Raw genomic sequence first — 19,665 nt, forward strand, 5'->3', positions numbered from 1 at the left:
CCTGGACTTTTGATTTTGGGGAGGTTTTTGATCACTGCTTCAATCTCATTACTGGTTATTGGCCTATTCAGGTTGTCAGTGTCTTCCTGTTTCAGTCTTGGCAGTTTATAGGTTTCCAGGACGGCATCCATTATGCAGGTTGCTTAATTTATTGGCATATAGTTGTTGATAATAATTTCTAATAATTTTTTCTATTTACTTCGTGTTTGTCATGATCTCTCCCATTTCACTCATAATTTTATTAATTTGGGTCCTTTCTCTTTTCTTTTGGATAAGTCTGGCCAGTGGTTTATCGATCTTATTAATTCTTTCAAAGAACCAGCCTCTAGTTTCCTTGATCTGATCTAATGTGTTTTCAGTTTCGAATTCATTGATCTCTGCTCTAATCTTAATTATTTCTCTTCTAATGCATGGCTTAGTCATCGTTTGTTGCTTTTTCTCTAGTTCTTTAAGGTGTAGAGTTAGTTGGTGAATTCGGGATTTTTTTGGTTTTTTTGAGTGAGGCTTGAATGGCTATGTATTTCCCCCTTAGGACCGCCTTTGCAGTATCCCATAGGTTTTGGACCGATGTGTTTTTGTTCTCATTGGTTTTCCATGAATTGTTTAAGTTCTTTGATTTCTTGGTTAACCCAAACATTCCTGAGCAGAGTGGTCTTTATCTTCCAAGTGTTTGAATTTCTTCCAAATTTTTTCTTGTGATTGAGTTCCAGTTTTAAAACATTATGGTCTGAGAATATGCAGGGAATAATCTCAATCTTTTGGTATCGGTTGAGACCTGATTTGTGACCCAGTGTATGGTCTATTCTGGAGAAAGTTCCATGTGCGCTCAAGAAGAATGAATATTCTGTTGTTTTAGGGTGGAATGTTCTGTATATATCTATGAGGTCCATCTGGTCCAGTGTATCATTCAAAGCTCTTGTTTCTTTGTTGATTTTCTTTTTAGATGATCTATTGCTGAAAGTGGAGTATTGAGGTCTCCAACAATTAACATATTATTATCAATATGACTATTTTGGTGAACAGTTGGCTTATGTAGTTGGCTGTTCCCATGTTGGGGGCATAGATATTTACAACTGTTAGGTCTTCTTGTATTCTAGAAACTCTCAGACATTATGGCTTCTTCCCTTTTTCACATAATCTCTATTATCTCCTTCTGGAAATAAAACTGAATGTGTGTTAATCCCATCCAATTCCTTTATGTTTCCTAACTTATTTTTGATGTCTTTGCTGCATTCTGAGTAATTTCTTCAGCTCTATCTTCCAAATCACTATTTCTTAAGTTGTATCTAATCTTTCATTTATTCAGTCCATTGAGTTTTCAATTTTAATAAATAAATTTTTATTTTTAAAAATTCTATTAGTTTTTTTAAATCTCCATCATATATTTAATAGTATCTTATTTTTTCTCACATTTTTATTCCATCTTTTATTTCTTTATAAATTTCAAACATATTTATTTTACATATGTATATTTAAATGGGTCTTTTATCTTATGTTTTTAGGGTTCTCCTCTTATTGTTTCTGTTTATTTTCACTCATGATAGCTTATTTCCCATGCCTATTATGCAAGCTTCAGTTTGACAAAATTTATATGTAAGGATTCTGCACAGACTAAGTTGAGAAGATTCAGAGATAATTTCCATTTGCTTCTTCCATATCCTTTAGAACTAATGACTTGAAATTGCTTTTCATTAAACTCCCATCTTAGCATTTTCTAAAACACATGTGTATTGTAAGTCTGAACCACAAACCCACCTGATAGTAAGCTTGTGGTTAATATATTATTATAGGAAGCTTTTCCTAATTTTTCCACTGAGTCAAGCAGAGGGAGATAAATGTTATCGTTTCCTTTTGCCTGTGGATATATATTTTTTCTAGTTTACACTTCTACTAATGATGTAGCCCTTTGAGTGTCTCAGATTTTTGTGAAAATTTCAGTCCCAATTCTCCACCTTGTGAACACCTAAGGCCTTGTCTTCTGTCTCTATGATGTTTTAAAATCTCAAGCCTCTCAGATACTGTGATTGGCAAATGCCCCCAGGGCAGTTGTGCCTTCTACATCCACTTACCTCTCTTTTTTCCCCAAGTTTTTCTTCATTTTGGAACCCTACATTCATGTTTTCCTTTATTTTGTTGAAAGATCAGCAGTGCAAACATTTATTTTATCTAGTTTTTCTAGGAATTTTATTTTATTTTATTTTTTAAGGAGGAAAAATACTATTTTTATTTATTTATTTTTATTATGTTCAGTTAGCCAACATATAGTACATCATTAATTTTTGACATAGTGTTCAATGATTCATTAGTTGTGTATAACACCCAGTGCTCATCACAACACGTACCCTCCTTAATTCTCATCACCTGGTTACTCTATCCCCCACCCCCCCTCCGCTCTGTAACCCTCAGTTTGTTTCCCCAAGTCCATTTGCATCGACATGGATGGAACCGGAGGGGATTATGCTAAGTGAAACAAGTCAAGCAGAGAAAGACAATTATCATATGGTTTCACTCATACGCGGAACATAAGGAATAGCATGGAGGACAACAGGGGAAGGGAGGGAAACCTGAAGGGGAAGAAATCTAGGAATTTTATATTGAGAAGTTTTATTATTATTGTTATTTGGTCCACTGTATTGAATGCTCCCATCTAGTAGATGAGAAACTAAGACACTACAAAAGAAATGAGTGGTCTAAGGTCATACTACTGGGTCAACTACTGAACTGGTGCCAGAACCAACTTTTCCTGATTCCTAGTCCTGAGTTCTTCTCTGGGCAAATCTCCTCGTCTACCTTTTTTACCCAAATATTCTGTCATTTTTAGTCCTATGAGGATCTGGTTCAGCGTCTGGAGCCAGTTATAATGGAGCTAGAACGGCAGGAAAATGTACTGGTGATCTGCCATCAGGCTGTCATGCGGTGCCTCCTGGCCTACTTCCTGGATAAGAGCTCAGGTACCACTCTCCTCTCTGTTCCTGGCATAGGGAACTGGATATGATTTGGGACCCTGACACCAGCAGTCTGTGGTTTATATCTTAGTGGTTAAGAGCACACTATCTAGATTAAGAATGCTTGAGGTCAAATTCTTGCTCTGTCACATACTAGCTTTGGCAAATTACTTTAGCCTCTCTGGGCTCAATTTCCTCATCTGTAAAATGGGGAAAACAATAATAAAGTTTAAATAAATTAAAATATGTAAAGAGCTTAGGACAGTTCATGACACATAGTATGGGCTATATAAGTGTTAGCTGCTGTTTTTAGTATTAGTATTATTCTGAGTTAATATTTTCAAAGCCAACCTTAACAGTATGCATCAACCTGAAAAAGCTGAGACAGTACTTCTCTGAAACATGCTGTCATCAGGTGGTAATGAGACCTTCTGTTGCTTCATGATCCTGATTATAAGTTTCTGTCTTTGCTGTGGGGATGATTTCTCCCAAGATAGTGATATTTTCATTTTACTTTTTTAAATGATAATTTCTTCTTTAAAAGATATCTAGACACTGTAATTTACAAAGTATCTATACACTAACAACATATGCTGAACGGCAAACTAGGGCAGGGAGACTGGCAAGGGACTGTTATGTCACTCTTTGGTTTGACAGTCCATTTCTGATGTGGATGCTGAAGTATTAGCATCTCCAGGATACTGTGAGGGTATCAGACTAAGTTGAGAAGATTCAGAGAAGACCTTGCAAAGTTATACTTGAAAGTTATATTGTGCAATGTCCTACAGACTTGAATCTTCTCTACTATGCTAGTTTCCAAATAAAGGGCATTGTAATATGGAGTCATCCCAAATTGAAACCTGGGGAACTTGAGAACTTGACATTGGTCAAATCATTTCCTCTGCCTGGCCCTCAGTCTCCTCACTGGAAAAGGGGATGTGGTTTGGGGTGAGGGTTCTTGTGCTATTAGATTTCCGATAACTTCCAATTTCTACTGCTTGGTACTGTCTTTGGGACCGTGAGGCAAGCAGCATAAGTAACCCTAACTGTGCAGATGAGGGGATGGAGTCTCTGAGAGGTGAAGTGACCTGCCCGAGGTCACAGGGCTCAGTGGGACAGGGAGGGGTGTCAACCTCAGGTGCTTTCCAGAGGACCCCCACCTCAGACACGCATAGAGTGGGGGAGGGGCACATGCACCTGTCATTCTCCCACTGCTTTACCCACTTCCTACCTTCTTTCATGCGCAGGCCACGCCAGCTGCGCCCAGCCACCCTGGGAGCTGGGTTAGGCAGTGCTGGGTACATGCTCTTACCCCTATTACTCAGTGAGGAAACTTGAGGCCCAGAGAGATGCTGTGACTGGGAAAGCAGACCCACAGGACCTCAGAGCTGGGGTACCCTCAGAGTATATCTATCTAGCCCAATCTTGTGCTGTGACAGGTGGGAACTCTGAGGGCCAGAGAGAGAAAAGGTTGGGCCAAGGTCACTTGTCCAGGTGGTGGCAGAGCTGAGTCAGAGATCTCAGGCAAGTCACTTCCTTTTTCTGAGTCCATTTTGTCACGTGTGCCATGGGGAACAGTAGCCCCCGCAGAGTATCAGTGAGGATGGAATGAGATCTTGCACCCAGACCACTGGGCTCCAGGACCTGACAATGACGATGACAAAGACGAGGAGGAGGAGGAGTGGGATGGATGCCCAGGATATCGCCAAACCTGATGTCTCAGGAGGCTGGGAGTGTGGTGGGAGCCTTGAAAGCCCAGGATGAGCCTCGGGGGCAGGGAAGCCATGAGGGGTTTGGATCTGGCCCAGTGAAGGGAGCTGGCAAGTGGTAAGGGCAGCCTGGCTGGGAGAGGGTGGCTATTGTTGGAGAGTGGTGAGGGATGGGGGTGTTGCCACCATGACACTGTGAGTCCCTCCAAGGCAGTGGTCAGTGGCTGCAGTGGGCAGAGCATGCATTTAGCCTCAGAGGGTCTTAGGTTCAAGTCCCAATGCTGCCACTTCTTGACTGTGACATAGGACAAGTGTCTTTCCTCTCAGAGCCTTAGTGTCCTCACCCATGGAATGGGCCTGATCATCTCCTCCTCTCAAGGATGGCTAATAAATGAAAACCTAGGCTCATAAAAGAAATGGTACATGAATATTCAAAACAACTTTATGAATAATAGTCAACAACTGGAAACAAGTGAATTGAGAAATGCTTGTCCATCAACAAGCGTGAGAGGAGTCAGAAAGCACAGGCCTGGGCTGGAGAGAAAACTGTGGGAGCTGCCAAGGTACATGTACACATTTCCAAGGGCCCTGGCACATAACAAGCTCTCAGAAAACACTTGTCAAGACACATTTGTGGGCCTTCATGCTAGAAGAACCTGTGGAAGACCTGAGGCTGGGGGCAGGAGGGAGGTCTGCCTTAGTCTCATGTTTGCCCTGTGAGTGAGGAGATAGGCCACATCCCAAATAACCAGCCTGTCCTTCCTGGGGAACTCACAGTCTGTCCGCATTCCCCAGGGCCTTCCTTCCTCTCTGCTCTAGAGGCCACCTTTCCGCATTCTTCCTCACTGCCCACCCTGTTCTCAACACTGCCCACTGCAGAGTGTGTGTGTGGGGGGGTGTAACCCTGATGAAGGTGGTCATAAGGAAGGGGGTATGGCAGATGAGGCCTGGGGAGATGGCACCCTCCCCAGTACCTTGTCTCTGATGGCTGCTTTCTCCTCCTTTCCAGATGAGCTGCCATATCTCAAGTGTCCTTTGCACACAGTGCTTAAACTCACACCTGTGGCTTATGGTGAGTGCCCCCACCCTCATCTGAGGAAAGACACAGAGAGCATGAGCATGCTTCCAGTGCATACCATTTGCCCAACAGAGTCCTGGGGGAGGTTTCTTGGGTGGGTAATTGGATGTCCTGGTGAAGGAAGAATTGGCAATAATAGGATGAGAACAGGGAAGACCTGGGATGGCCTCTAAATCTGGGGCCTGTCCTCAACTTTCTCTGGCTCTACCAAAGCACCAAACACGGAACACTAACCTGTAGAAGAAGAGGTCCCCAGAGGGGACCAGAGGAGTAAGTGTAGGTTGGGCCAGATTGAAGAAAGATCTGAAAGACCAGCCTGGTCAGTTTAGACTGTCTCTTGGGACATTGGTTTGCTATGAAATATTTATGAGCAGGGGAGAGACTCAAATATCTTCTGGGGTGTGAATAGGGAAGACAGTGCACTGAAGCCCAGAGTAGGTTGCAATCCACAGGGATGGAGCTAAGGGGGGCTTCCATAGGCATTGGACCACCTCTGACAGTGCCCAGTGATACCACTCTCCTTTTTCTTCAGGCTCTCAGAACTCCTTTGTGACCTTCCACACCTCTGTTGTTGCCATAATCATTTTGTCCTCTAAATAAACTTTACCTGGGACTGATTGCCCCAAGGCAATGGCCCCAGGACTCTTCCACCACTTCAGCACTTAACACAGCTTAGCAGGTCCACAGGGCTCCATCACTATTAGATAGATTAGATTGCTGTCTCACAGGGCACAAGAGTTGGGGGAGTCCCCAGAGATCATCTATTCTCATCTCCTTTCCATTCAAAGTTGAGCAACTGAGGCTCAGAGAACTCTGAGACTATTAGGGGCAACTGGGAGAACATCCCATTGGCTTCTCTTAGACCTGGTGTCTTCCCCTTACAACACACAGCTGGTCTACATTCCCCTCCCTACAGAGTAGTCACAATCTGCACACAGTGTGGAACTCGGGGTATGGGTAGTGATGGGTGAGGGAGCGAATGACAGCTCAGGGAAGATCTGTACGTACTTTGGGGGCTTATGGATGGACTGGTTGTTCTTTTCTGAGGCTGCAAAGTGGAGTACATCTACCTGAACGTGGAAGCCGTAAACACACATCGGGAGAAACCTGAGGTAGGTGAGGGACTCTGTGGCCTAAGCTGGCACATGGTGAAAGCACCCACCTTCACAGAAAGGCCATCCCAATCCCACAGAGCTTGGGTGTTTCATACCAACAGGTAGAATAACCAGCACTCAGAAATGCAGGAACTGTGGCCCAGGTCTGAGGTGCCATTAGAGATGCAGGGCTAGAGCAACACCTACTCCAAAGTCCTCAGGTTGAGATTCCCCAGGGGCTTGCCTGAGAAAAGGATCCAGGCCTGGCTGAAGGAGGGGAACCTGGCAGTGAGGACAAAAGGCAGGGGAGGGGCTGGGTCTCCACAGTGCTGGCTCCTTCCTATTAATCCTGGGCTCTCTCCTCTCAGAATGTGGACATCACCCGAGAACCTGAGGAAGCTCTGGACACTGTCCCTGCCCACTACTGAGCCCTTTCCAAGAAGTCAAACTGCCTTTGCTCTCACTGTCTCCCACTTTTAAGAGCTGCTATCCTTGCACTTCTCCTACCTTAGGATCCTGGACTTGGCCTACAGGTCTTGATTTCTAGCTACAACCAAGGAGCTGTCTAGCTGTGAATTAAACTTTTTCTTTCTTAATTACTAAACCCTTATCAATAAAGATTTCTCTTGCTGCCTACAAAAGGGAAGAGGAAGTCATTGTGAGGCTTCTCCCACAGGATCTTCTTAAGATCCCAACTTGTGAAATTCCTCTGGTGCTGTGGGGTATGGAATGGATGAGGACTTCCTGAAGGGAAGGGTTCTGGGGTAGCACCTCTAAAATTGAAGGAGGAGATTAAGTCTCTATGAGTACATATGGGCCTTGTTCCTTGGTGGGCAGCATGGCTGAGGACCTGACACCTTCATTCCTACACTCAGAAGAATCTGTACCTGGACCACAGTGTTCCTCTCTTCTCCAACTCCTGCTGCCATCCTGAGTGATTTCACTGTCCATACAAATTGTCCAAATAATACTCTGGCCTCCAAGTCCCCTGACCCCCTCAACTCTAGTGACCATTTCCCCCTCAGCCATCTACTCCATGGATCTTGGCATCATCTAGACAACCCGCTCCCAGTATGATTTCTCTTTTTTAAAAATATTTTATTTATTTGACAGAGAGAGACACAGCGAGAGAGGGAACACAAGCAGGGGGAGTGGGAGAAGGAGAAGCAGGCTTCCCGCCGAGCAGGGAGCCTGATGTGGGGCTCGATCCCAGGACCCTGGGATCATGACCTGAGCCGAAGGCAGACGCTTAATGACTGAGCCAACCAGGTGCCCCTCCAGTATGATTTCTTAAATACAAGCATCCCACTATCTGACCACTGGCCCCCAGTCCTTACAACTCTGTCATCCACAGGATCCCTAGAAACATGCCTCCCACATAGTGGACATGTGTGTAGTATTTCTTGAATGAACAATATTTGTTCTTGTACTGCATCAAGAGTATAATCCTTTGATTCCTCCATTGTCTTCCAATCCACCAGTTCTCTTCCTCCTCATTGTTCTACCATCCCTAGCCAGCTTGAATCTTATGTTCCATTTCTTCAGCCACTCTCCATGCATCTAGGTATCAGCAACCCAGTGGTGAAGAGACAGACACTCATATACTCACTGCCTTGATTCCTTTGTTCTTCCATCATAGCCACCAGCAAGACCCAAACCTTGTATAATCCACATTACTTTTTTGGGAGGATCTACTGCTTGAAACAAACCTGTTTATCTGCTTCCACAGCCACCTTTAAATCCTATTCAGTCAGGGTCACCCTCTATTCCCTGGCACTCTATCCCATCCCACCTTCTCAGGCATGTGCTACTTCAGTCAATTCTTGACTATTCTATATCTATCTCCTGTCCTTTATTGGCTTTTGCCCCCACACTCTCTGCAACATGCTCAGATCTCTCTCTTATCTCAAGAAAACCCTCCCTTGTTCCTGTGTCCACATCTAGTCCCACTCTATCTCTCCATTCCTATACAAATGTCTCAAAATGAATCTATATTTACTGTCCAGAACCCTCTCCCTCTGCCTTCTATTCTAGGCTTCCCTCCCCCATATCTTTGCTCAATCTATAATCCCCTTGCCTGCCGTGCTTTCTCCAGGTCTCTATCCCACTGAAATCATACTTTCATTTTAGCCTAAAGCTGCAGCCCACCTTCTCTGAAGAGCTACACTGATCTCTAGTTCTTCTATGAACCTGAAATGTCACTCACAACAACCTAAGCACAATAAAAGACAGACAAAAACCTCCAATTCATCTTGCAAATTTAATGTAACTCTGATACCAAAATATGACAGCACACAAGAAGCAAACAACAAAGTAGGATCAGCAAGCAGATTTTTCATAGCATGTCACCCTCAGCTAATTGATAATATCTGCTTATACTGCTGTGTGGACAAAAATTCCAAGGATGTACCTTGGCTCCTTGGGAAGAACTGCTGGAATTCATTAGCCGTATCTGTAAACCTGGGAAATAAACCTGAAAACGAAACACCAAACAGGAACACATTTTAGCACCAAATATACTGTTTTCTCATACTTCCTTCATTGTCCTCATCTTCCCACCCAAACCTCCCACTTTGGGGTTTCTTATAACATTTCCCGCTCTTATATCCATTCCCATGGGCCATGGCTGTGGAAATGTTGTAATTACCTGAAACCTCACTAGCCATAGGAGAAGCTACAGGCACCAAGGCTGGTGGCTCCACCACCAAAGCCAGCACCATTTCTTGGTCCACCGCCAAAGCCAGCACCACTGCTTGGTCCACTGCTGAAGCCAGCACCTGTGCTTGGTCCACTGCCGAAGCCAATGATAGAACTGGGTCCACCATTGAAGCTGGTGCTGGTGCAGGGTTCGCCAATAAAGCCAGTGCTGGTGTTGGAACCACTGCCAAAGCCAATGATGGTACTTGGTCCTCCGTTGAAGCTGTTATTAGGCCCAGCACCAAAGCCATCACTGATGCTGAGGCCACCACTAAAGCCAGCACTTGTACCAAGTGTGCTGTTAAAACCAGCATTGGTGCCCAGTCCATCACCAAAGCCATCGCTTGAGATCAGTCCACTACCAAAGCCAGCACTGGTGCTCAGTCCACTACCGAAGATAGCACTGGTCCCTGGTCCACTACCGAAGCCAGCACTGGTGCTCAGTCTACCACTAAATCCAGCACTGGTGCTTAACCCATGGCCAAAGATGAAACCAGTAGTGGTACTGGATCCATCACCAAAACTAGCACTGGTAGCACCACTAAAGCAGGTGCTAGTGCTAGGATGGCCACCAAAGCATAGGCTGGTGTTAGACACACTGCCAAAGCAGAGGCTGGTGCTGGGAACTCCACCAAAGCCAATGCTGGTACTGGGAGCAATGCCAAAGTCAGTAGTGGTGCTAAGTGCCCCACTGAAGTCAGCACTGGTGCTGAACACACCGCCAAAGCCAGAGATGGTGCTGGGTGCACTGCTGAAGCTGGTACTAGTGCTGACAGCACTGTTAAAACCAGCACTGGTGTTGAGTGCACCACCAAAGCCAACACTGGTGCTGAATGCACCACCAAAGCTGGCACCAGTGCTGGGAGAGCCACCAAAGCAGATGCTGGTGCTTAGTGTACCACCAAAGTCAGCGCTGGTGCTAGAAGAGCCTCCAAAGGAGACACTGGTGCTGAGTACTCCATCAAAACCAGTGGTGGTGCTAGGAGAGCTGCCAAAGCAGATACTGGTATTAAGTGTGCCACCAAAGCTGGCACCAGAGTTGGGAGAGCCACCAAAGCAGACACTAGTGCTCAGTGTGCCACCAAATCCAGTGCTGGTGCTAAGCGCACTACTAAAGACTGTGCTGGTTCTGGGTATACTGCCAAAGCTGCTACTGGTAATGAGTGTACCACTGAAGCCAGCAGTGGTGCTGAGTGTGCCTCCAAAGCCAGAGCTGGCTCCACCACTGAAACTGGGACTGCTGCTGAGTGGGACACTGAAACTGGAGCTGACCCCACCACCAAAGCTAGCACTGGTATAAGATGTGCCACCAAAGCTAATGCAGGCTTCACTGTTGAAACTAGAGCTGGTGCTGGCTGCACCACTGAAGCTAATGCTGGCTGCACCACTGAAACTAGTGCTAGTGCTGGGTATGCCACTAAAGCAAATGCTGGCTGTACTGCTGAAGCTGGCACTGGTCTTGGGTGTGCCACCAAAGCTAATGCCAGCTCTGCCACCAAAGCCACCACTGGGGCTGGGCGCACCACTGAAGCTAATACTAGCACTATCGCTGAAGGTAGCCCTGGTGCTAGCTCCTCTGCTGAAGTCGATGTTGGTGCTGGCTTCTGCATTTTCTTGGGCTCTGGTCTCAATTTCAAATGAAAATCTGTTCCAGGACTGAGCATCATCGCCTAACTCTTCCCTTGTTAGGCAGTCGATATCCATGTCATCCCAATTCCAAGGCCCAGCCACAGCTTCCTCTCCAATCCCCATTTGGGCTCTCGCCTCAGCCCTTGCCTCAGCCTCAGCTGCAGCCACAGCTGCAGCTTGGACTTCCATCTCCACTGCCTCCCGGTACTGAGCAGCCCAGTCCTTGGGGTCTTTCTTCTGTACCTGAAATGGGAATGATAATCAATATAAGGACAATAACATTTGTAATTATGCATTAAGTACATACTATGAGCTTTGCATAAAATCAATAGCCGTATTTTTTTTTAATTCTTAGTTTTCTGGGGCTCTATCAGTCCTGAGATCCAATTTCAGCTCTGATAACTAAGGTGCTGTGTGACCTTGGACAAGTTACTTAACCTCACTGAGAAGATGGGAAATGAAAAGAAAGTATGTTATGGATTGGATGTTTGTGCCTCTCCCTCCCAATTCATATGTTAAAGCATCAGCCCCCCGTGTGACTATATGTGGAGACTGGGCCTTTATAGACGTAGGGTTAAATGATGTCATACGGTGGGGCCCTGGTCCAATAAGATTAGTGTTTTTATAAGAGGCTCTTTCTCCACCATGTGAGAACACAGCAAGAAGACATTCATATGCAAGCCAGAGGGAGAGGCTTCATCAGAAACTGGCACTGCTGGACCTTGATCTGGGACTTCCAGCCTCCAGAACCGTGAGAAAATAAATTTCTGTTGTTTAAGCTACCCAGTCTGTATTATTTTGTTAAGACAGTGCAAGCAGACTAACACAAATTATGAAAGAAAGAACGAAACAAGGTAAACTTTATGTTCGGCAGCATTCTCAGACATCAGTGAAGTTCCATACACTTATATACTAACTGCAGGCTGCCCTGTACCTAACCATCCCTGCACACAGCGTGCCCCAGCTAGGGTACCCTTAATATGACAAGTCAGGGCAGCTCTCCTATTACTTTGCATGCAAACTTGAGGACTTTCATTTTGCTAGTCTCATGGTAGGAGCGCAAGCCCCAGAAGTACTCATATTCAGGTGGTCTGCTGTTAGGGACCCTCTTGTACTCCAGGTACCTTGGAGAAAGGAAATGAAACTTGCTTCTAACCAAACAAATCTGTTGTGTAACCACTGGGCACCAGGTGGCAACTTCCTTCAAATACTAAACTCAGCTCCTGGAGAAGGATTTCTAAGACCTTCCTTCCCCAGACTCACTCCCAAACACAGTTCATGGTATTGGTCTCCAATATTGAGTCATTTCCCTTTGGATCTGTGCAAAGCAGTCACTTGATGCTTCAGAGAAGGCATGTATAGGGCATGATGTCACAGGAAGGCCAAAGTATCTTGCCACCTGTGAGGAGTAAACCCAAGTTCCTATTGGGTGTGTTGTAAACAGAGGAGCCATTCTTCAGGCACCCTGCTCTGAGCACACCCCAAAGCAAGGGCCTTGTCTTTGGTCTAGCCCAGTCCTGGAACTGTCCACTCATGGGAATTGTGGACAGGACTCATTTCTAGGGCATAGGATACCCATACTACCTCTAAAGCTAGTGTAATAAAAGGGCTGTTTGAGCATTTTCTGAACCAGACCAGTACACTCAGAACGCTTCAGGGCCAGACAAAGCCCCCAAACACCACTTACTTCTGCTTCACAAACTCGTCTGTGATGAGCTTCCTTACTTCCCCAAAGAGCGAGTGCCTCACCCTGACAATGGGAAAAATAACCCATAAACAGAGATGAAAACTTCCCAGATGAGGAAAGAGGCATTTCTCAACATGGAAGAAACCTCTCTAGCACATGCAGCAGTCCCAATGAAGCCAGGAAAGTAGTGAACACATGGTCGCTAGAAGCAATAAGTTGAGGCCAGCTGCTTCTTTGTCAGGGATGCCCCTGAAGTTCTATCCTCTATCTCAGCTTAGAATGACGTAGGGGTGGGAAGATGCAGAGAGTTCAGGACCATATTGCCCATCCACCCAGGTCAGAGCCCTGGACCCTCTACCCAGTCCAGCACCCCCGCTCACTCCACCAGACCACCAAGCTGATGCAGTCCTGGGGCCATCCTCTCTTTCCAAACGACAACATGGACAGCAAGCGCTGAGAGAGCCCAATCATACCCAGGGCGCAGCCCCAGCTTGTGCAGCACCTCCCAGATGACAGCTGCAAGGGGAGGCAAGAGGAGACAGGGACAGAAAATGAACATGTGGAATTCCAACTGTGCCACCCATTCAGCTGCATGCCCAGCCACTCACCCTCACTGGCCTTGTTGCCATTCATAAAAATGACACTCAGAATCACCATGAGAAGACCTAGTTTGGGTGTGTCCTTGGTCCTAGGGGAATAACAAGGTAGAGAGAAGGTTTATGTCCAGTGGCCATCTGCAAAAAACACACCAGCCAGCTCACTAGGCTATCCTCTCCCAGATTCCTCAGACGTGACAGAATTCTGCCCAGTCTATGCTTCAAGCTCTATGTGACCCTAAGCAAGGCTCTTAGACTCTTGAGTCTCAGTCTCCTATTGAGTAGCAGGGGAAAATCCAATCCTACCCCACCCCAGGTAGCCAAGAGGATAGAAGAATGCCTGTCAAACTGGGACAACCCAGGGACCCAGCCAATGTGAGTCCCTTCTTTCTCTCCCAGATCCCTCTGCCCCAAAAGAATTCTAGGCACAGCCCCAGTGGTGCTCCTGTCCTTCAAGCATCATGATTCACCCACACCAGGAAGCCCTCCCTTGAGAACCCCACTCTACCAAAGCCAGTAGGAAGAGACAAGCAATGACAGGGCTGCTTTCCTGGGAAGCTTCTGGAGAAACAGAAAACCTGACAGGAGGAATGCACTGCTCCAGGCTTCTATACCCTTCAGTCAATCATAATCAAGCACCATTACCATGTGCAGGACTCCAACTATGTGCAGGAACTGGAACGGGGACTTTTTAGGTCCTGTCTTCCTGACTCTCCAAGGAGATGTGGGGAGAGATGACAGGGATGGGGTAGTGCCAGAGACAGAAGTAGAGCCTCCCTCCCACCCCAGCCCTTTCCCAGCTTACGTTCCCAGTATGCCTGCAGAAGATTCCTGAGTGCTGATGAGAATATACAAGCTACTTTGCTTATCAATTTCCTTCAGATTGACTCGAAACATCTGCCAAGTAAAAGAATAGCCCGTGAGATCACAAAATTCAGCCTAGGCATCAGTGAGCTTCCTGAGAATCCCACAGTTCCCTGTGTCGCTGGAGTTTTAAGTGTGTATGAGAAATCAGTGAGATAGTGCAGGTAAAGCTCTTAGCTAAGTGGCCACCGCTACAGAAAACAGGTAAGAAATGTACTATTATCAGCATCACCTTTGTAATTAGTGGGGATTTAGGGAGATAGAGAATAGGGAATGAAAAGGAGAGGTGAGCATTTGAAATACATTACAGGACACGTCCAGCATCAAACAGGACTAAGTTGGGAGGGTTGAGTCTTAGCTGTGTTTTACCACTGACTTGCTGTGTGACCCTGGGCTAGTCTATGTTCCTGCTTAGACCACTGTATGCCCAACTGCATAGTGATGGGGATGGATTAGTGAGTCTCTGTGGTCTATCCCAGAAGGGACATGTATGTCTTTGTTGATTCAAGGCTTCCCCATTGTGCCCATTCCCCCAGGGCTGCCCCTTCACCTTCTCCAGAGCGTAGCTTGCTCGTTCAATGATCTCTGGGAAATAGTCATCATATTCTTGGATGACATCCTTCAGCATGTCTGTAGGAAGGGTGAGGTGGGAGCAGCTGGGCTGAGCAAGGGCCACAGAGCTGCGGCCCTTTGGCCAGCCTGTGGATTCAGTGCAGTCTGAGTTCTGAACTGTGTTAATGGGAGATGCCAGCCATGGCAGAGTGTGAGGAGGGCAGGGGAGGACATATGAGAGAATGAAGAGGCTATAAAAGTAAATGGTTACTCCAGGGCATGGGAGAGAGGGGAGTGGAGAGATTTCAGGGAGGAGGGTTGTTATGACTCTACCTGAGCGCTTGATGGGGATCTTTGTCTGGTCCTTAACCCACAGGTATTTCACCAACTTATTTGCCTGGGAGAAGAGGAATACATGGGGAGATCTTAATATGTTTTTAGAAAACTTGGAAGAACGACAGAAAAGAGGGGAGGTGAAAAAGAGAAGAGACTGGACAGCATTGGATTCTTACCCTTTCTTGCAAAATGGCCACGTCTCGGGGTGGCGGAGGCCTCCAGCCCCATGGAATCAACCTGTAATTACTGCCACCTCTCTCATCCCCATTCAGATGCTTTGACTATATCATTAGAAAGAAGGAAGGTCCAGAGTCACCAGGTGAAAGAGACAGCTCTGTCTCCTTACCCTACCTTCTCCTGAAAATTCCCCAAACCCTTCTTGTAGTGGGTCCTGACCTTACAATTGGCCACCCTAAGTCCTAGATTTGTCTTTCACTGTCTTCCAGCCAGGAGTTTCATTTCTGTATCAGGACAGAAGCAACCCAAGGGCAGGACCTGGAGTTCCTCCTCTTCTTTAGGCCACCACTAACTTTGCTAACTCTATCCCTTGGACAAGTCACTTCACCTCTCTGGGACTCGGTTTCTCATCTGTAAAACTGGGATCTATGATCCCTAGATAGTAGGAGTTACTTTCAAAACATAAAGACACAACCTGTATGACTACCCAAGACCCTGGCACATGGTAACTACTATATAAATAACAGTTGAATTATATCCAGGTTGTAGCTAAGTGTATGGATGTATTATTTCCCCTGCCAATCTGTGAACTTTCAGGGAGCAGGAACTATATCACATTCTTCTCAGCATCTCTCACAGCCTATCCAAACATGGACTGGCTCAGGGTAAAAAGTCTCAGTAAACTTTTATAGAACAAATGAACAAACTAGGAGGATAGGAATGGAAAAGAATTGAAAAGTTAAGGATGGTGATGTCAGAGATCTCACCTTTTGGTTCCTCTTGCCCCGGGTCCTGGTTGTAGGCTCCAGACTCAACTGGGCCAGGTAGTCATCTGCCAGGGCCTGGACAGCAGCAGCAACCTGAGTCTCAAGGGCACTTATGTTGGTCTTAAAGGTGGCCATCTTGGCCTGGGCCCCTTGGTCTACAATTTTAGTCTGGTTTTCAGCTGCCTGGGTCTTAGTGGCAGAGTTATGAACCCTGGACCTTCTCTTGACCTGAAGGGCAGCTTCTAGGGCTTGGTTTGTAACCATTTGAGCAGCAAGTGGAGCCTCAGAGACCTCATAGGCAGATTTTGGGCCTTTTTTGGCAGCCTTCTTGCCCTTGAATTTTTTGGGCCAGTTAGCTACTGCTGAGGCCTCAGTCTGCCTGCTAGCTCTCTCAGCATTTGGGGTCTCTAGGAGTTCAGTGTCAGTATTTATGACCTTAACAGTTGCCTTCTTGGCTTTGGAGGCTCTGTTAGTTCTGATGCAGGCTGCTGTGGCATGGGTAGTGGCTGCTTCATTATTAATTTGGCCTTGGGTGGTAGCTGAGTGGGTAGTGGTTGGAGCCAATGAGATAGCAATAGCACTAGTTATGGCCTTATTGGCAGCCTTCTTAGCTTTGGAAACTTTCTTAGGCTTAGTGGGGGCTATCAAGGCCTGGGAGTTGGCTGACCCATTGGTAACTGGAGCCTGGATAGCCTGCAGGATGTCTGGTAGGTTTAGGGCCTGTAAGGACGACTTGATCTGTGTAGTGACACTCTCCTTGCCAGTTGGATATTGGGAGCCTTGGGTTGCCTTAGCAGTAACTCTCTTTGTCTTACTGGCTTTCTTAGGCTGAGCAGTGACTGAAGAAGCCTGAGTATTGGCTACTTCAGTGGTAGCTGAAGCCTGGTTGATCTGGGGGATGACAGGCAGGTTTAAAGCCTGCAAAGTTACTTTAGGCTTGTCAGTGGCAATCACATTGGCAGATGAGACTGTAGGGGCAGCATGTATGGCCTTAGTAATAGCCTTAATAGGGGCCTTCTTGGTCTTGCTTTTCTTAGGCCGGTTGGCAACTGGAGGGTCCATGGCCAGAGGGTCCTTGGTTGCCGCCAAGAGGGTATGCATCAGCAAGACATTGTCCTCTTCTGTGGTCTCAGTCTATATCTGGAAGGAAGTGAAGCCCCAGGCTCCCAGGGGGAAGCAGAGGGCCCTACACACTTAGGATTATGATCTGCTGAGCCATCTGGCCTCCCTACAGCCCACCCTTTCCACGAAGGCCTCCCCTTCCTCTGAGCAGTGATTGAAGGGGAGGATAAGGGAAGAGGGAGGGAGCAGGAGCTGAAGTCAGGCAGGTTTTCCTCTCCTCCTCCTTCACCTTGCAAGGGAGGACAGGTTAGGCAGGAAATTCTTCAACTACAAAGTGGTAGGGGGCTCAAGATCTGTAAATAAACTCAGGACTGGGCAGATGGCCTGGTGAGAATGTAGAGAGGCCTCACCTGGAATGGGAGCATCCTATAACCGCAGTCATTTGTCCTATTCATTTTTCTGAAAGGCGGAGTAACTGCTGAGCCTGAGGGGAAGTGGCCTGAATTAGGGGAGAATAAGAAGGAGAGGGAGACTCACCAGATCTCCCACTATCTTGAAAGAAGGGGGATCTCATCCAACTTTGGACCCCAAACGCTTCAACTATGGGGTTCTCATATCTAGAAACCCAGACCACCTATCCGAACCCTAGCCCCATTGCCTCCAAGAAACTGCAAGTCAGTTCTACAGCCCCGCCCCTTAATACACACGCCCCCCACCCCCCCACCCCTCCGTACTGCAACTTAATAGTGCGCATGCGTGCCAACTGGAGCACATGGGCTTTGGTGTACTGGACAGTCTAACCACCTCAATCTCACAGACGCCCCCTGCTCTCAGAGAAGCAGAACGTCTCAGACAAGCCCTTGACCCACTCTTCCTAACGGCATCACATTTCCGTCCAACCCTTCCCGCAACGCCAGCCCGCTCCCTCTGCAGTACTGCTTTGCACCGCCCCTTCCCTAACACCGCCCACTTCTACTCTGCGGTACAGACATGCACCGCCCCTTCCCAATATGCCCCTCCCTCCTTTCTGCAGTACTTCTCCGCTCCTCCTCTTTCCTTAATGCTCCCGTTCCATCCTCTCTCCAGTGTGTCCCTGCACTGCCCCTTCCCCAAAACCGCTCCCCCACTTCCACGTTTGCAAGTGACCGGTCCCACCCTTTCTGCGACATCGATACCCCACCCACAGATCCAACGGTATTACGCTTTTGTGTATTCCCTGTTCCCGAATACTACCAGCTTCTGTCCCTTCCCTTTTCAAACCATAATCAACCAGGTCCTAGCCACTCTTCGCTTCCGTCTGAGCCATTCTTGCTATTCAAAAGGGATTCTGCCCTTCATTTCTGGGTCCTGATCCCTACTTTCTGTGGCCCAAACCGGATCCTGTCCCCTTTCACCAGTCTACCGGAGTCCTGCCATAGCTTATCACCCTCCCGAACTGGATTCTGCTCCTTTCTACTGCCTGAACGATTGTTTTATCCTCCCGCAGTCCGAACCGGGTCTGCATCCCTCCTTTCTGCGGCCCGAACAGAGTCCAGATGTTTCCATTATAAGGCCCAAAGGGGATTCTGTCCCCTCTATCTCCCGTACGAACAGGGTCCAAGCACCTCTAAACCCGACCACATTGATGCAGTTAGCTTCTGAACCCTCAGCAGGTTTTCTTCACCTTAGGGTGTGTGGAGTCAAGCACACTGAAGCCATAGCTCAGAGGCTCCCACAGGGTCTTCACCAAAGCTGGGTACCTTAGCTCACCTCGTCCTCTGGAATCCAGAAGGCGTCCGCTCTCTCCAAGCCTCTCCTTAGGTCTGAGCTTGTTGGCTTCCCCTCCCCAGCCGGAAGTGGTCCTGCCTTTTTCCACCTCCAGAGGGGTCTCCTTCCCTGCTTGTCAACCTCCTCCTTCACTCACTGCTTCCAAATTTTCAATCTCCTCAGTGTGGTCTCTTTTCTGCTTACTATCGGTTATTCAGTAATCACTCTTTCCTAGTCCCATTTGATTTCTCTATCCCCCACCCTGTATCCCCATTCCTATTTGATGGCTCTGTTCCCCCTAAGAGGACTGTGCTTCTCTGAGCTCCCACATCCCTTCCTACAGCCCCCTCTATGCCAACACTAATTACAGAGTGTGTTGTAGTGTGTGTCTGGGTATCTCTCCCCAGGAGCTGTTCTGGGGACAGGGGACCAGGTCATATTCCTTTCCCTCTCTCAATTATGACCAGATTAAGACATTTAGAGGCTCTAAACAGTAAGAAATAGGGTGCCCCCACATCATATACAATTCAGAATAAAAATAGTAAAGGTAAGAAAGGCTACCAACTTTTTTATATCCCTGATGACTATATTGATGCTTTCAATGAATATCAACTTATCTGAAAAATTTTATTGGGACCATGTTCCTCCTTTCCTGGTACACTAAGCAAGTACTTAGACTCTCTCTTGTGAAATGGAGCACTGCTCCCCTGTGCAGCAAACAGTTCT

The 19,665-nt window shown here is 47.0% G+C and overlaps 2 protein-coding genes and 1 non-coding gene across 7 annotated transcripts in view; 1 reads left to right on the forward strand and 2 right to left on the reverse strand.

Annotated features, from left to right (window-relative positions):
• PFKFB1 (6-phosphofructo-2-kinase/fructose-2,6-biphosphatase 1) overlaps positions 1–11,934 on the forward strand; it is a 114,988-nt gene extending 103,054 nt beyond the window's left edge. For 4 of the 5 annotated variants that reach the window (XM_078065096.1, XM_078065094.1, XM_078065095.1 and 1 more), the window contains 4 exons: positions 2,822–2,951; positions 5,664–5,726; positions 6,780–6,844; positions 7,195–11,934. In XM_078065096.1, coding sequence (XP_077921222.1) covers positions 2,822–2,951; positions 5,664–5,726; positions 6,780–6,844; positions 7,195–7,254 — 318 coding nt within the window. In that variant the 3' untranslated portion in view covers positions 7,255–11,934. The remainder of the gene's footprint in view (positions 1–2,821; positions 2,952–5,663; positions 5,727–6,779; positions 6,845–7,194) is intronic. The other variant, XM_078065098.1, reaches the window with a different exon arrangement.
• LOC118544975 (trophinin-like) lies at positions 9,068–19,151 on the reverse strand. Its single transcript, XM_078065100.1, is given in 14 exon segments — positions 9,068–9,299; positions 11,288–11,395; positions 12,162–12,276; positions 12,840–12,902; positions 13,313–13,355; positions 13,448–13,527; positions 14,241–14,332; positions 14,850–14,929; positions 15,185–15,248; positions 15,364–15,468; positions 16,132–17,266; positions 17,268–17,317; positions 17,604–17,677; positions 18,857–19,151. Coding segments are annotated over 13 exon segments (2,118 nt in total). The 5' UTR covers positions 17,649–17,677; positions 18,857–19,151; the 3' UTR covers positions 9,068–9,161.
• LOC118544977 (small nucleolar RNA SNORA11) lies at positions 12,507–12,635 on the reverse strand. Its single transcript, XR_004921879.1, has one exon. It is a non-coding gene; the product is annotated as a small nucleolar RNA SNORA11 (small nucleolar RNA).
• Positions 19,152–19,665: the final 514 nt, after the last annotated feature.

This window comes from Halichoerus grypus, chromosome X (assembly GCF_964656455.1).
Source record: "Halichoerus grypus chromosome X, mHalGry1.hap1.1, whole genome shotgun sequence".
NCBI classification, from domain to species: domain Eukaryota; kingdom Metazoa; phylum Chordata; class Mammalia; order Carnivora; family Phocidae; genus Halichoerus; species Halichoerus grypus.